This window comes from Chiloscyllium plagiosum, chromosome 38, assembly GCF_004010195.1.
Source record: "Chiloscyllium plagiosum isolate BGI_BamShark_2017 chromosome 38, ASM401019v2, whole genome shotgun sequence".
Taxonomy (NCBI): domain Eukaryota; kingdom Metazoa; phylum Chordata; class Chondrichthyes; order Orectolobiformes; family Hemiscylliidae; genus Chiloscyllium; species Chiloscyllium plagiosum.
In genome coordinates, this window is record NC_057747.1 from 7,575,415 (window position 1) to 7,593,651 (window position 18,237).

General features: G+C 43.5%; 1 protein-coding gene across 2 annotated transcripts in view; it reads left to right on the forward strand.

The window, feature by feature from the left end:
* The first annotated feature begins 7,561 nt into the window (after nucleotides 1-7,561).
* Nucleotides 7,562-18,237, forward strand: part of eif4ebp2 (eukaryotic translation initiation factor 4E binding protein 2) — a 30,961-nt gene continuing 20,285 nt past the window's right edge. Inside the window, exons 1-2 of one of the 2 annotated variants that reach the window (XM_043678761.1) lie at nucleotides 7,562-7,636; nucleotides 7,813-7,978. In XM_043678761.1, coding sequence (XP_043534696.1) covers nucleotides 7,577-7,636; nucleotides 7,813-7,978 — 226 coding nt within the window. In that variant the 5' untranslated portion in view covers nucleotides 7,562-7,576. The other variant, XM_043678762.1, reaches the window with a different exon arrangement.

Sequence of the window (18,237 nt, forward strand, 5' to 3'; positions counted from 1 at the left end):
TTGTACTGTAAAAAATTCTGTTTGAAAATAGATAATTGTTTGGGAGACTCTTTGGTAAAATGTGCCTTTTTTCGTCAATACTGATTCTAACATTCAATGTAAGTCTACACCAAACACTCAGTTTAATAAATGGTACTACAAAGGGCATAACCCAATTCTGAAAATAAACCTAAAGTTTATCTTTAGGTATCATACAATCCCTACAGTGTTGAAATAGGGCCTTTGGCCAAACAAATCCATGCCCACTCTCCAAAGAGTAATCCACCCAGATCCATTCCCCTACTAATGTAGCTAACCTACAGATCCCTGAACACTTTGGACAACGTTGCATGGCTAATTCACCTAACCTGCAGGTTGGTGGATCGTGGGAGGAAACTAGAGCACCTGGAGTAAACCCACACAGACACATGGAGAACATGCAAACTCCACACAGCCAGTCACCCAAGGTTAGGATCAAACCCAACCTCCAGTGCTGTGAGGCAGCAGTGCTAACCACTGAGCCACCATGCTCTTTGTTACTCACACTGAAGCACAAATACACATTCTGTCACACACAGACACACGCACAGACAGAAATGTACAAACACACACATACAGTTACAAAGAGTCTCTCTCTTTGTCATTCACACATAAATACATTCTCTCTTTCTCACACACATATTTTCTCGCTTTCTCTCTCTCACACACAGACATGTAAAATTACACACAAATACACATTCTGTCCCTCAATGCATACACACAAACATACACTGGCAAACACAGTGTTCTCGCTCTCACACACACTCACATAGACAAATACACACACAAATACACATTCTGTGTCTCTGTCTCACACAGATACATACAAACACACATGCACACACACAGAAATACACATTGTATCTCTCACAGACTGAAAATTACACACACACACACTTCTGCATTAACTGTTCCAAATGATTTGTTATTTATTGCTTGTGCAGTAAATGCCAAGTAAACAAATGCAAATACTATAGCACCATGTGATTCAAACAAAATCAATTTGGTCACCAGCCCAACTCAGGCTGACCCAGTTTCAAATCAGCTTTCTCATGATAAAGAGCTTTTGTTGCATGGGATATTTTCACTGAAGAAAAATCTTGATTTAATGCTTCAGCCTTTCAGATCTGAATAAACATCTTGGGGAATAGCCCTATGCATTAACAGTAACTCTGGTCCTTTGCATATTTAGAATGTGTGCATAGGTATTTTTTTTAAAATCTGCTTCAAAGCTATGAAAGTGATAGATTTGGACAAGTCGATGAGTGGACAACTGCATGGCCAATGAAGTAAAATGTGAATAGAGTGGAATACTTTGTGCAATTTTGGTCTTATTTAAGGAGGATGTTCTGGCTATGGAAGGAGAGCAACAAAGATTTTCCAGACTGATTACTAAAGTGGAAAGACATGTATTGACAGAGACTGAATCAATTAGGATTATATTCATTGGAGTTTAGAAGAATGTTGGAGTGGGGGTGGGGGTGAAGGGATCTCATAGAAACTTATAAAATTCTAACAGGACTAGACAGTGTAAGCACAGGATGGATGTTCCCAATGGCCAAACAGTCCAGAACCAGGGCTCACAGTCTAAGGATACGAGGTATGTCTTTTAGGATTGATGTGAAGATGCCGGTGTTGGACTGGGGTGGACAAAGTTAAAAATCACACAACACCAGTTATAGTCCAACTGGTTTATTTGGAAGTACAACGCAGAGTGGCTGAGCAGAGGCTAATAGCCAAGTTTGGTACCCATGAGGATGGCCTCAACCGGGTTCATGACACACTACAGGTGACCCCACTGCACTACACACTCTCTCTCCACACACACACTCCTATATATTCACACAGGCCCTCTCTCACAGACATGCTCTCTCTCAGACAGACAGACAGACACACACACACTCTCTCTTTCTCTCTCTCTCTCTCTCCCTCCCTCACATACGTGTACTATAGGTCTATGGGGTGAATTTGCATTTGCAGAATTGTAATTGCTGTTATGTTCTGTTTTGTTCAAAAAGCACAAAATCTGCAAGCAGTCACTCGATGTAACATTTTATAAATTCCTACTTTGGAAATATAACAAGTCTGACTCAAGATTGGGATACAGACAGACTCTAACCTCACACCTTTAATACAATGTCTGAGCTGAGATGTCACTTTTTTAAAAAATAGAACCTTAAGTTATCCTGAGAATGTGACTGGAATGAAGTTCTGGGATTTACATATTAATGAAGTGAAACCTGCAACCCATTCTAAAAGATGAAAGGCTTACCAGGAATCTAGGTTTGTTCAATATATTGTTTAAGTTGCATGACCCCGCGATCTATCGCTATAAATTCTGTGTCTTATGATCCTGCTCCACAACCACCTGATGAAGGAGCAGTGCCCGGAAAGCTAGTGCTTCCAAATAAACTTGTTGGATGATAACCTGGTGTTGTGTGATTTTTAAGTTTAGGATTGAGATGAGGAGAAATTGCTTCACTCAGAGAGTGATGAGTCTGTGGAATTCTCTGCCGCAGGAAGCAGTTGAGGCCAAAAAAATTGAATATTTTCAAATCTAAAAGGGACCTAAGGGGCAATTTTTTCACGCAGAGGGAGGTGTGTGTATGGAATAAGCTGCCAGAGGAAGTGGTGCAGTTTGGTACAATTACAACATTTAAAAGGCATCTGGATGGGTATATGAACAGGAGAGGGATATGGGCCAAGTGCTGGCAAATGGGACTAGATTAGGTTAGGATATCTGGTCCGCATGAACGAGTTGGACTGAGGGGTCTGTTTCTGTGCTGTTCATCTCTATGACTCTATGACTGTAAGAAGGAGTTAGGTATCGTTCTTAGGGCTAAAAGGACAATAGGGTATGGGGGGAAAGTGGGAACAGGGGACTGAGTTGGTTATTGAACCATGATCAGATTGAATGCTGGAGGAGGTTCAAAGAGCAAAATTGCCTACTCGAGCTCCTTTTTTCTATGTTTCTTTCATGAGACAAGCTAATAGCAACACATACTTTGATGCATCAATATATTCTAAGCAGGTATACTTAATTCACCTCCAATCAAATATTGGGAAGACCAATGCCATTGACTTTGGTTCCTGCCACAAATTAAGATCCCTGGTTATCGACACCATCAATACTTCAGCATTATCTGAGACTGAAGCAAGACATTCACAACTTGGATGTCCCACATAGTCCTGAGCACAACTTCTTGTCCCATATCTTCTCCATCAGGACTTTCACTCATGTAACATTACTCATCTTCATTGCCTCATTTACTACTGAAAGCCTTATTGACAATTTGTTACTCAATCATTCCAATGTTGTTCTGGCTGGCCTCACATGGCTAGCATCCTACAACAACAGCAACTTGCATTTATAGCACCTTTAACTCCGTAAAACATCACTTGGTGCTTGACAGGCATGATTAGCAACAACGTTTCACACGCAACAGAATGAGTACAGGTGACTAAACACGTAGTCAGAGAAGGTGTGGACATCAGTACATTGGTGCTTTCTGTTATCCTGGTTGAATGCAACGCAGCCCCTGGGCTCTCAGGATGAAATTGCAGATTTCATTACCAGCTCTCATTGGTCACTAATATGTCACAACTGAACTTATGATGCATACTGTACTCATACTCAGTGTTAAAAAAATCAATGTTTTCACTGGATGAAAGTTAGACTATTATCTTATGTGGACTAAGGAAAATATGAAGCTTTCATTTATATTTCATCTTGCATGACCTCAAGATGCCCAAAGTGCCTTTGTTCCTAACTGTATAAATTGGAGCAGGAGCAGGCCATTCAGCCTCTTGAGCCTGCTCCACTTCTCAATACGATCATACAGTGTGAAAGCAGGCCATCTACAAGGAACAGTCAAGAGTGTGCTTGAATACTCCCTACTTGCCTGAGGAATTGCTGCTCCAATAATGCCTAAGAAACTGAACACATCAAGGACAAAGCAGCCCACTTCATCAGCAGCCCATACACCACCTTCCACTTTCTCTCCCTCACCATCAACAGCACAGCAGAAGCAGGGTGTACCATCTACTAGTTGCACTGTAGTGACTCACTGAGGTTTCCTCAACAGTACTTTCCAAACCCAAGACCTCTTCCATCTAAGGCAAAGACATGGGACCCACTGCCTGCTAGTTCCCCTCCAAGCCACTCACTACTCTATCTAGCACAGGAGATAGTGCAGACGAGATTTATGATGATTTTGCCTGGGCTGGAAAGTTTCAGTTATGAAGAGAGATTAGACAAACTGAGATTGTCTTCTTTAGAGCAGAGGAGATTGAGAGGGGTCATGATTGGGATGTATAAGATTTTAAGGTGCATAGACAGAGAAAACAGGAAGAAACGTTTCCCTTTGGTGGAGGGACTAATGACCGAGGGCATGGATTTAAGATAAGGGGCTGAGAGATTAGAGGGGATGTGAGGAAAAACATTTTCATCCAGAGGCTGCTGGGAATAAGGAACTTACTGCCTATAGGCGTGGTAGAGGCAGAAACCTTCAGAACATTTCAGAAGTATTCAGATGTGCACTGGCGATGCCAGACATACAAGGTCATAGGCCCAGCGCTGCAAAATGGTTAGGTGGTAGTTTTTGACTGGCATGGATCCAATGGGCTGAAGAGCCTTTTCTGTACTGTAGATCCCTATGGCTCTATGACTGTGTGACTTCCTTCAGCGTTGCTTCATCAAAGTCCTGAAACTTCTTCTTTAACAGCACCATTGGTGTCCCTATATCGCAAGGACTGCAGCAGTTCAAGATGTCGTCAGCATCATCTTCTCAAGGCTAATTAGGGATGGGGCAGAATATGCTGGCCCAGCTAACAACTCTGACATTCTGTGCATGAATTACAAAAAAAAGCTTGATCTGTAATTTAGGTGCAATCACCAAGATATAAATGACCAGGTTCATTGTTTTCTTTCAGTGACATTTTCTCATAGGATTATATCAAGTATTAATTGCAAAGACGTGTCATTTGTTTCAACTGGATCTAGGTAGCATTTAACTCCACTTGAGCCTTCTTCTACCTTTCCAAATTAGCATTTCAGCATTAACTCTCTATTCCTTTCTGCTTGGCTCAGTTGGTAATACACTGGTATCTGTAATACACAGTTTGGGGTTCAAATCCTACTTCATGAACTGAGCATAAAACTCAAGGTTGACACTCTGTGTAGTGATGTAGGATTGCTGCACCAACTTTCAGACATCTGTTGCATCAGGCAGTTAGCAACTAAAAAGCTTAACTGCCAGTACCAGATAAATGGAACCCAACAGGATATAAATTTGTTGTAATGTCCATATCTCAGAGGGAGGAGGCGTGGGTAGATGGGTTCAAGTCCCACCCAGAGGTGTGTAATGACATCTCTGAGCAACTTGATTAGAAAATTTGTAACATATACATTACAACAATGACTGCACTTCAAAACATTTTCTTTTGGCTATAAATACACTTTTGTTTTCTTAAATACATCTATAGTAGTGACTTCAACTACTTCCTGTGGTACTGAGTTCCACATTCTCACCACTCTCTGGGTATAGGTGGTTTAGTTTTGAAAGTCCTGCTTGATTTCTTGGTTATTATCTTGTTGTTGCATTGTACATATGAGCCAGAACATTGAGATGAATGCTCTTGTTTCTGTTAAAGCACTCTATAGAATCTTTAACTAGAATGCAGTCAGGACCTCCGATGGTGTGGCATAACCTCAGTACCGCACTGATGTAAAGGTAAAGTCACCCTAGTCCTCTAGGGAAAAAGTGAGGACTGCTGGAGATCAGAGTTGAGAGTGCGGTGCTGGAAAAGCACAGCAGGTTAGGCAGCATCCGAAAAGCAGGAGAATCGACGATCCGGGCATAAACCCTTCATCAGGCTTGTGGGCCGGGGGAGCTGAGAGATAAATGGGACGGGAGTGGGGCTGCTTTCCTCGTTAGAGGTACAATTCGTCATGGTTTGACCTAAGGGTCACCACACTTTAGGTGAGGGGAGAGATTGAGAATTATTACACACGTCTGGAGCAGAATGGGATGTGAAACCAGGCCTCCCTGTCCATGGTAACGACACTACCACCACACCACAAGACAGCCTTAAAGATTACGGCAAAAAATGAAGGTTAAAAAAGAGAGCCTGCATCAGCCGATTTCTCTAAAGGGAATCAGTCTAAAATCTGTTTTGATTTAATGAATTAAATTTAAATTCCAGCAGCTGTTAGTATGGGAATTGAACCGACAGCTCCGGAATATTGCCTGAATCTCTGGATTCTTTAAAGCCAGTTAGAAACAAAAGAGAACGGCAGATGCTGGGATCCAAGGTAGGCCAGCAGGAAGCTGGAAGAACACCACAAGCCAGGCAGCACCTTATTTAAGTGACAGGATAACTATCTATTTTGGTACAAGGTCACCAAAGGTAGGAACAGGAGTGGGCCATTTGGTCCATCAAACAACTTCTGCTCCAAGTCACTCATCATCCTGACTTGGAAATATATCACAGTTCCTTCACTGCGTCAAAATCCTGGAATTCGCATTGTGGGTCAACGCACAGCATGTAGGCTGCAGATGTTCAAGAAGGCAGCTCACCACCACCTTCTCAAGGGGTAGCTAGAAATGGGCAATAAATACTGACCAGAGAGCAATGCTTATATCCCACAAGTGAATTTTTTAAAAAAAGCCTGTCACACAACTCAATGAGATCATGGCTGAGAAAGTGAGGTCTGCAGATGCTGGAGATCAGAGCTGGAAATGTGTTGCTGGAAAAGCGCAGCAGGTCAGGCAGCATCCAGGGAACAGGAGAAGGGCTTGATTCCTGAAGAAGGGCTTATGCCCGAAACGTCGATTCTCCTGTTCCCTGGATGCTGCCTGACCTGCTGCGCTTTTCCAGCAACACATTTCCAGCTCAATGAGATCATGGCTGATCTTTTATGGGGCATTAACTTCGCTCTCCTGTCTGCCCCCCCCCGCCCCCAAACAACACCACCCTGGAGTCCTCAAACAATGCAAATCTATCTCACTCAACCTTAAAAATCACGCAACACCAGGTTATAGTCCAAAAGGTCTAATTGGAAGCACTAGCTTTCAGAGCTCTACTCCTTCATCAGGTGGTTGTGGAGTATAAGATTGTAAGACACAGAATTTATAGCTAATCTTATACTCCACAACCATCTGATGAAGGAGCAGCGCTCTGAAAGCTAGTGCTTCCAAATAAACCTGTTGGACTATAACCTGGTGTTGTGTGATTTTTAACTTTGTACACCCCAGTCCAACACCGGCAAATACAAATCATACTCAACCTTGAGTACATTCAAGGCAACAACGGTTACATTTCAAAAGTACATGTTGGGATTTGGAGCGCTTTTGAGTTGGTGGACGCGAGGCGAGTGACAAAGTCGCTATACAAATGCAAGTCCCAAGTGGCGTGCAATTCAATTCCTTGAAGTCGGCGGCTTGCCTTGGGAAGGGGGTCAAAGGAGTATAATGATAGTTCAACAAGAAGGAAGGTTGTCAAAGGTGAGGATAGGGGTCCCTTTAAGCGTCCCGCAGCCTCCCCCTTGCCTGAGTGCATGACCACAGATGAAGGTTTTGTTGTGTGTGGGGTTTTTTCCACCCATCACCAGTCTCCAGTAGGTGGTGCTTCACTGACGGGCTGGGGGAAGGCGGAAAGGAAAAGGGGGATAACAGGGCAGGATTTTATTTTTTATTTTGGTTAAGCCGCCGAACATCATTATTATATTTTTTAAAAATTTCTTACACCACCTCCCCTTCACTTTTTTTTTTGTTGCATTTTGTGCTTGTGTAGGGAAGGAAGGTGAGAGCACGGTTTGCTTTCGAGATGTCTGCGACTTGTCAGCAAAGTGAATGCCGAGTGATCCCCACCAGGAGAGTTGCCCTGAACGATGCAACGCAGCTACCTCATGACTACTGCACTACCCCAGGGGGGACCCTGTTCTCCACCACTCCCGGAGGTAAGACAAATCTGTACGCACCCCACCCCGGAAAGTCTGCAACCCCTTCCCTTGTGTCTGTGTTGGGGTTTTTTTTTTGTGTGCATTCATTGCAACGAACAAGTATTTGAAAATGCTGTCGGCCTGCTGCTCTGCACGGGCTGGTGTATTGCCTCCTTCTGCAAACAAAGTGGGGAGAGCTTTAACCCTGTTTGCAATACTACAACAACGAAAAAAACCCCCAATATCCCCGGACTGCAGTCTTTTTGCATTAAAATTCGTCCCGTTCCGGTGGGTGTCCGCTCGCATTGCTCCATTTTGTGGTGTTGTTGTAGGCCGGCTGAGAACCTCGTGTTACCCACAGAGCGGGGGGGGTTAACTTTTCTGTTTTAACAATTGTCCACACGCACGGATGTATTTTTCAAAAAAGCGCCGTGTTAGGGTCGAGTCGAAGTGAAAACGGGTGAGAACAACTTGCAGTGAATTGCTGAAAGGTACACACACACAAAAGCAGGACTTTTAAATGGGGGTCTTTGCTACAATTTCAGTTCAGATTTTCTTTTGGCCGAGAGTACTCTCCGTGAGAGCAGTGAGTGCTTTTTAATTTTGATTTGCAATGTAAAGGCATTGCTAGTTGATTTAATTTCTTTTTTGGAGGTGGAGGAGGGGAAGCTGGATGTTAAAACATTATTTCCCCCCTCCCTCTCTCTCTCTCTCTGGGTTGGAGTTCATGTTTGAGGCTCGTCATTTGCGTCACGTTATTTCCACTGACAGTAGCGCCCGCCCTCTCTTTCTTTCTAGTTCCCTCCCATCCCGGTCATGGCTATTTAATCGGAAGTTTTGCCTGCTTGTTGGATTGTTCTTCCACCCCCCACCCCCGTCCCCATTTTCTGCCTCTTTTGCAGGTCTGAGGGTGGCCCTAATTGCAAGAAGGAAACCTATAGGCTGCAGCCAAACCAGAATAGCAAAACAGAAAATAAAGTCAAGGCAGAAGCAACTTGAGCCCTCCCCATGTGTTTAGGAATAGACTTTGCACATATATATATAGCAGCTTTTACCAAATGGTACCCTGCAGTATTACATTTAAGTAAAAATTGAAAGAACTGCAGATGCTGTAAATCAGAAACCAAAACAAAATGCTGGAAAAGCTCAGTATTGCCCACAGTTTCTGTTTTGATTTTACGTGTTGAGTAGTCTGTTGTGACAGGAACACTTCTACGTTTTTAATTTGTTTGTGGGATGTGAGTGACTGTGACAAGACTAGTGTTTGTTGCCCATTCTGAAATTGCTCTCTGGGAAATAAGTCAACCATATTACTGTGAATCTGGAGGCACACATAGGCCAGACAAGGTAAAGATAGCAGATTTATTTCCCTAAAGGAGGTCGATGAACCAGATGGATGTTTGCAACAATCAATGATAGCTTCAAGTTTTCCAATTTAAATAGTTTCCAATTCCAGATTGCTCTTAAAAAGGAGTTTAAATTTAACTGGCTGCCTTGGGATTTGAATCTGTATTGGGTTGGGCCTCTGAATTACAGGTCCAGCTCCAATACTGCTCTGCCAACAACACACCAGTTGCCATAAACAATAATGTGATAATGACCAGAGGATTTCTGATACAAGTGTTGGCCAGAGCTTCCCAGCTCTTTGATATAGTGTTATGGGATTCTGTTACACTTAACTGAAAACAAAACTATGCTTCTGTCAGCTGGGTTTTAGTCTGGTGGGGCTTGACCCTGTGACCATATGATGAAAGAGGCAAAAGCCAAGGCTGATGGCTGTTTATCAGTGTTGGTAAAACACTCCAAGGTACACTCATATAAAGCCCATCATATTCAGTAAGCTGTCTCATGATCAGTGTGCCTTTGAAAGATGCTACTGACTATTCTGTGGACACACTGCTGTGGGACTGGGATGGACAAAGTCAGAAATCACATGACACCAGGTTATAGTCCAACAGGTTTATTTGGAAGCACTAGCTTTCGGAGCACTGCTCCTTCATCAGATGGTTGTGGAGAATGAGATTGTAAGACACAGAAGTTTATTGCTATAAACTCTGTGTCTTACAATCTTATTCTTCACAACCACCTGATGAAGGAGTGGCGCTCCGAAAGCTAGTGTGCTTCCAATTAAACCTGCTGGACTATAACCTGGTGCTGTTTGATTTTTTTTTTCCACTTTGTCCACCCCAGTCCAACACCGGCGTCTCCAAATCATTTCAGAGTGGTGGCTCCTTCATCAGGTGAGGTGGAATAGAATCTGGTATCATGTGACTTCTGACACTGACTGTTATCACTATGATGTGGAGGTGTTGTCACTGTATTATCAGTGTGTCATAGCTCATTACCTGAAGGTATAAAGATCTCATACTCCATTTTACCTTGTATCACTTGATGCACGACACTCTACTAGAAACATGCTCCTCTGTAACCTAGAATAGTTATACCACCCAAGACACTTGTTTGCACGTAATCTTTAGTTATAATAAATGGCTGTTGTACTCTAAAGTGTCCAAGCCAGGTTTCTGATCTAACAGAAGGTAATGTGAGCATTACCACATAAAGTAAAACATTATTGCACTGCGTATTTCTTTCCAAATGTGGAGAGTTTGGCTGGGATAACAGATCAACACGTAGGAATGTATCAGTTATGATGATCTGAATTCCAGACACTGGGAAAACTGTACAAGAGTGAGAATTCTGAGAGCCCTGGAGCAGGAGTTTAGGAATTCCTTGAAGAAGATGGACACAAACAGCTAGAGTATTGCAATTAACACCTGTCTCAGACCAGTCTGAAACTCCCAAGTTCAGGACAGGCAGATGGAAGCTCAGGGTTGGGAATTCTCCCTTTAAAAAGCTTTGATTTAAACATGGACAAAAGATCTAAATCCTGAGGGAGACTGACCTGCATTTGACCAAACAAGGCATTAATAAACCCCAGCAAAACTAGCGTCAGTGGGAATTGGGGGAAAACCTCTCCACTGGGTTGGAGTCAGAACCAGCACAAAGGAAGATGGCTGGAGTTGTTGGATGTATCTCTGCAGGCGTTCCTCAGGAAAAAGGCCTAGGCCCAACTGTCTTTAGCTGCTTTAATCAATGACCTTCCCTCCATCATAAGGTCAGAAATGGGGATGTGTTCACCGACGTTTGCATAACGTTCACCACCATTTGTGACTCCTCAGGTACTGAAGCAGTGAACAAGACCTGGAGAATATCCAGGCTTTGGCTGTCAAATGACAAGTATTATTTGTGCCAGAGAAATGTCAGGCAGTGACCATCTCCAACAAGAGTAAAGCCTGCCATAGCCCCTTGAACTTGAATGACATTACCCCGTCACTGAAAGACTCACTATCAACATCCTGAGCATTAGCATTGACCAGAAACTGAATCAGACGAGTCACATAAAATTTTGTAGCTGCAAGAGCAGTTTTTTTTTAGATTACTTACTTACAGTGTGGAAACAGGCCCTTCAGCCCAACACATCCACACCAACGCGCAACCCACCCAGACCCATTCCACTACACTTACCCCTTCACCTAACACTACGGGCAATTTAGCATGGTCAATTCACCTAACCTGCACGTTTTTGGACTGTGGGAGGAAACCCACGCAGACACGGGGAGAATGTGCAAACTCCACGCAGTCAGTCGCCTGAGGCAAGAATTGAACCCGGGTCTCTGGTGCTGTGAGGCAGCAGTGCTAACCACTGTGCCACCATGCTGCAGGTCAGAGGCTAGGAATTCTGAGGCGAATAACTCCTGTCTGCAAGGCACAAGTCGGGAGCACGAGAGCAGCGCCAATAATTGATAAGCCGAACAAAGCTGGCAGCTTTATTGACACTCCTTCCCCCTCTTTCAACATTCACTTCCCTTCACTACTGACACACAGTAGCAGTAATGTCTACCGTCTACAAGATGCACTGCAGAAATTCCCCAAGGCACATCCAACAGCACTTTGCAGATCTGAGACCTCTACCATCCAGAAGGGTGAGGGCATTGGAATCCCCCCTCTCCCCAAAGCCTCTCACCAGCCTGACTTGGAAAGGTACCACTATTAAATCCTGCAACTCCCTCTGTAACAGCATGGTGGGTGTACCCACAACCTAAGGACTGCAGCATTTCAAGAATGCAACTCCCCACCACCAGGTGGTTTGACGGGGACAATAAATGCTGGCCTAACCAGCCATGTATACATCCCATGCACAAAAAACAAAATCCATTTCCTCCTGCTCTTTGCACCAGAAGAGACCGATGTCTTAACCAGTTTCCAATTTCCAAAACCAAACCAGCCACACTCAAAACATCACAGCTCTTTGACCCTCTTCACCACGCTAAATCCTGCCTTGATTGCCATTACTTTCTGTGTGAGAATCAGTTACATGACACAGTGGCTCAGTTGTTAGCACTGCTGCCTCACAGCGCCAGTGACCCGGGTTCATTTCCAACCTCAGACGACTGTCTGTGTGGAGTTTGCACATTCTCCCTGTATCTATGTGGGTTCCTCCGGGTGCTCCAGATTCCTCCCACAATCCAAAGATGTGCATGTTAGGTGAATTGGTCATGCTAGGTTGTCCATAGTGTTCAGGGATGTGTAGATTATGTGCATTAGTCAGGTGTAAATATCGGAATAATAGGGTATGGGAATGGGTCTGGGTGGGTTACTCTTCCAAGGATCGGTGTGGACTTGTTTGGCCAAAGGGCCTTTTTCCATACTGTAGGGATTCTAGGATTTATTAAAAGAAACATTTTGTACAACCTCAACATAACGTCACAACTCCTATACTCAAAGGTCTGAGCAATGAAGGCAAATATGCTAAATGTCCTGTTAACCGCCCTATCTATATGTGATGGAAACTACAAAGAATTATCTCCATTCTAGCTACGATCTACAGACGAACCTTTACCATCCCAGTTTGGGGCGGCTGCCATTTTCACAACCCTCTCTGTCCTTGCTTCAACATGTCTAATGTTGAAATGTTCACCCACTTCCTTGTTACTGTCAAAGTCTTCTCTGCTCTACAGCCTCCACATTCAAGTGTCCACTCTCTGTAAATATTAGACCATCCCAAAGTCTGCCAGTATCTTGACTTGTACCCAGTCCTATTCGCGCAGATCACCTATGTACTCACTGACTTGTACTGCTGTACACGGGCTCTTTAAGAATGCTCATCATATATGGTCAAACCCCCTTTGCAGCTTTGCTACTCTCTATTTCTAACCTCTTCTGTACTACAACTTCTGAGAACTCTGCATTTCACTAAATCTGATTTGTATCTTCATCCATCATTTGTAGCTGGGCCACTATTTGTTAAACTCCCAACCATCCTCCCTGAACCTCTTTCTCACTCCCTATATCCTTCTTTCTGTTCCTTGAACCATCTTAAGTCACCTGTTTGAATACCTCCTACTGTGCTCACTGTTGTGAACTTGCCTTAGGATGTTTTGCCATGTGCCACATAACTACAGGCTGTTGTCATTCACAATGTAGATAACCCATCTTTGGAGCAGGTGGGACTTGAATCTGGACCTCCTGGCTCAGAGGCAGGGATGTTACCACTGCGACACAACAGCTTTTCTCATTCACAATATATTCAGTAGTGAAGCAACATGACCTAGCTACTAAGTTAACCCAAACCCTTGGTCTCTTGTGGTCTATTTGCTTGAGCAGGGAACATTGCAAATTGTAAAAACCTCCAATTTAATCCCTTTCTGTCCTGGTGCATCAGAGATAAACAGTGCCGAACCAGGCCCTTCAGTGAAGCTGTAATCCCAATTAAACTAGTACTTGGCCATATCCCTCCAATTATTTCCTATTCATGTACTTATCCAAATGTCTTTTACACATTGTAACTATGCCCATATCCACCACTTTCTCTGGAAGTGCATTCCACACGTGAAACACTCTCTTGGTCAGAAAAAAAAAGCTGCCCCCCCAAGTCTTTGAAAGAAACTGATTGGTGGGCTTCAACCCTGGCCTCCAATTTGTATGATTTTTGTTTAATTCTCTCGTGGAACAGGGGTGTCAATGGCTGGGTCAGCATTTATTGTCTGTCTCTAGTTCCCCTTGGGAAGGTGTCCTTTCTGACACCCCTCTACTCCACCACCTTCCAACAATCTGATACCAAAAATATCTAACTCCAGTAAAACCTTGTGTTCTTCTTGCAAATTGCTGAATATTAGTAGTTTCAGCTTGATGTTGGTATGTTTGTACCAGGGCTATGCGCTAGTACTACCCGTGATATGTGTTCATAAAAAAACTACACTGTTCAAGGTATCCAGTAAATAGAGTAAGTCTGCCAAATGTTACATCATTCTAAGAAGAATGTGGAACATCTACATAGAAATCAGGGGTGACACACATTTGTCAGAGGTACTAGGAAACCCAGTGGTAGGATAACCTCAGACACCCAGATCAGCTCTGAGACCATATCTGTAGTGCTGTGTACATTTACTTTAGATTCCATATTTCGGACAGTACGTTGTTAAATGAGAAGCAATTCAGAGAAGGTTCACTCGACAGGTTGCTGGGATGTGGGGATTATCGCGTGAGGAAAGGTTGGTTAGGCTCAGCCAATTGGGGTGGCACGGTGGCTCAGTGGTTAGCACTGCTGCCTCACAGCCCCAAGGACCTGGGTTTGAATACACCCTTGGGCGTCTGTTTGGAGTTTGCATGTTCTCCCTGTGTCTGCGTGGGCTTCGTCTGGGTGCTCCACTTTCCTCCCACAATCCAAGGATGTGCAGGTTAGGTGAATTGACCAAGTCCCATAGTGTTCAGGGATGTGTAGGTTAGATTAGATTAGATTAGATTACATTAGATTACATTACAGTGTGGAAACAGGCCCTTCGGCCCAACAAGTCCACACCGACCCGCCGAAGCGAAACCCACCCATACCCCTACATTTATCCCTTACCTAACACTACGGGCAATTTAGCATGGCCAATTCACCTGACCCTGCACATCTTTTGGACTGTGGGAGGAAACCGGAGCACCCGGAGGAAACCCACGCAGACACGGGGAGAACGTGCAAACTCCACACAGTCAGTCGCCTGAGGCGGGAATTGAACCCGGGTCTCAAGCGCTGTGAGGCAGCAGTGCTAACCACTGTGCCACCGTTGCATTAGTCAGGGGTAAATGTAGGACAATAGGGTAGGGGAATGGGTCTGGGTGGTTAACTCTTCTGCGGGTCGTTGTGGACTTGTTGAACCGAAGGGCCTGTTTCCACACTGTAGGGTTTCTAGGATTACACACATTGAAGTTTTGAAGAACGTGAGATGATTTTATTGAAAGAGATAAAATCTTGAGGGGACTTGGCTGGATGAGTGTTGAGAGAATGATTTCCCCCACATCGGACATACTAGAACAGTTTAAGGGGTCTCCCATTCAAGATAAGGAGAAATGTTTTCTGAGGGTCGTGAGTCTATCCCGAGTGTGGAGGAGGCAGAGTTATTGAATATTTTAAGGCAGAAACAGGTAGACTCTTCACGAGCCGAGGTTTCAAAGGGGCTGACAGGAAAATGGCGTTGAGGTCATACTCAGATGAACCATGGTGTGTATTATATATTACTGACCAAATCCATGCAACTGCCTTCTCTAACTGTTCTTGTTAGGGTGAAGGGCAAGGCTGGTAGGTTTAGGGAATGCTGGATGACTAGAGAAATTGAGGTTTTGGACCAGAAAAAGAAGAAAGCATATGTCAGGTATAGACGGCAGAGATCGAATGAATCCTTAGAAGAGCATAAAGGCAGTAGGAGTCTACTTAAGAGGGAAACCAGGAGGGCCAAAAAAAGGGGACATGAGATAGCTTTGGCAAATAGAGTTAAGGAGAATCCAAAGGGATTCTACGAATACATTAAAGACAAAAGGGTAACTAGGAAGAGAAAAGGGCCCCTCAAAGATCAACTAGGCAGCTTATATGTGGAACTGCAGAAGTCGAGGAAGATACTAAATGCATATTTTGCATCAGTGTTGCCTGTGGATAAGGATACAGAAAGTATATATGGGGAAATAGATATCTTGAAAAATGGCCATATTACAGAAGAGGACATCATAGATGTCTTAAAAGTGGATAAATCCCAAGTATCTGATCAGATATATAGAACATAGAAAAATACAGCGCAGTACAGGCCCTTTGGCCCTTGATGTTGCGCCGATCCAAGCCCACCTAACCTACACTAGCCCACTATCTTCCATATGCCTATCCAATGCCCATAAAGAGGGAGAGTCCACCACTGCAGGGCATTCCATGAACTTACGACTTGCTGAGTAAAGAATCTACCCCTAACATCTGTCCTATATCTACCACCCCTTAATTTAAAGCTATGCCCCCTCGTAATAGCTGACTCCATACGTGGAAAAAGGTTCTCATGGTCAACCCTATCTAAACCCCTAATCATCTTGTACACCTCTACCAAGTCACCCCTAAACCTTCTTTTCCCCAATGAAAACAACCCCAAGTGCCTCAACCTTTCCTCATACGATCTTTCTACCATACCAGGCAACATCCTGGTAAACCACCTCTGCACCCGTTCCAGTGCCTCCACATCCTTCCTATAAGTGCCTCCATATCCTTCATTGGGGGAGTGGGAGGTGAGTTGAAGTGTTCGGCCATGGAGCAGTGGGGATGGTCGGTGTTAACTTTTCTGCCTAATTTAAAACGAGCAACACAGAAATATTTAGCTGTAATCTGTAAATATTCGAATGGCCAAGTTCTATTTAAAGTAATAATTAACTACTTTATTTCTTAAAGTGTAACAGAGAATAATTAACTCACAACTATGAAAAAATACTTACTTTAACCCATCTTTTACCTTCCCTTCTATGAAATCAGTTACCAAAAACTCCCAATTAAGATTTCCTAAACCACATTTCTTATCACTCAACCAGGCAGCTTTCAATTGATCTATTTGGATCTTCCTGTGACTTCTTATCTTCCTCATAGGAATTTCTGCATCAGAAATTACAGATTTATAAAGTAGTTTTAAGAGAGCTATTTTTCAGGCAGACTGGTGGCATGGCAGTTCTCCTCCCAAATATTAAATTTTCCCAGTTTTATACCCCAGAGCATCAGATTGTGTCATTGACTTTTAAGATTGTCAATATAATCAATTCAAAACTGGACTGGAGTTTCATATTTTTCGAAATATAATTTAAACTGATTGGCCGAATTCAAATTTGTTTTTGTCTCCAGGCAACGAGCTAATCGAGTTGTTTTACCAAATATTACATTCTTACTTTATTGAGAACATTTGGTGCTGCATCTGATAGTTCTGCTGCGTTTAACCCTCTTAAAGTACACCCAACCCTTCATAACAGTTGGTGTTGGCGTTTCAGAGATGTTCCGAATGTGGAGGAGACTACATCAGGTGTAACATTGGTGGAAGTACAGGTAAATTTCTGTCATATGTCGAAGTATCATTTGAGGCCTTGGACGGAGGTGAGGGGAGAGGTGCGGGTGCAAGTTTTGCACTAAACATCTCTGGGACACCTGAACTTAAAAACCCTACCGCCACGTGCATAAACATCTCAACAAGTGCATGCAGGTCCTGGGTCTCCTTCATCGCAAACCTTCCAATCCAACACCTGGAGGAAGAATGCCTTATTTTCCTGCATTTTTTGATCTTTTAAATTGGATCAAATTTGGAGTTGATCATTTCATATTTGTGATGATGCACTCACTGTGGGGATATCCAATCCCAGAGTAAAATCGAAAAAGGGAGTTATGGCTGCAGCAGGGATTTGGCTGTGCATGAGAAACTCCATTTTTTTTTTAATTAAAGGGATTTGGGTATTGCTGGGTAGGTAAACATTTCCTACGCTTCTGTAATTGCCCAGAGAGCATGTAACAGTCAACAAGGTTGTTACGGGTCTGGAGTCACATGTGGGGTCGATGAGGTAAGAATGACAGATCGCCTTCCCCAAAGGACATCAGTGAATGAAATGGTTTTTCTTCCTGACAACTGACAACTGTTTCATCATCATCATTGGACTCATTGAAGTTCTAACATCTGCCATGGGGAATGTTACCTAAGTCTATGAATTAACAATCTCGTGATAGGTCCATTAGGCCATCGTCCTCCAACATCTATAGTAATGGTGTGAATCCACAGAGATTTAAGGGTTGCTATCATTGAAGCCTCACAGTGCCAAGGACCGGGGTTCGATTCCACCCTCCAATGACTGTGTGGAGCGGCCACATTCTCCGCATGGACTTCCTCTGGGTGCTCTGTTTTTTTTTCTCGCAATCGAAAGGTGTGCATATTAAATGGGTTGCCCTATAGTGT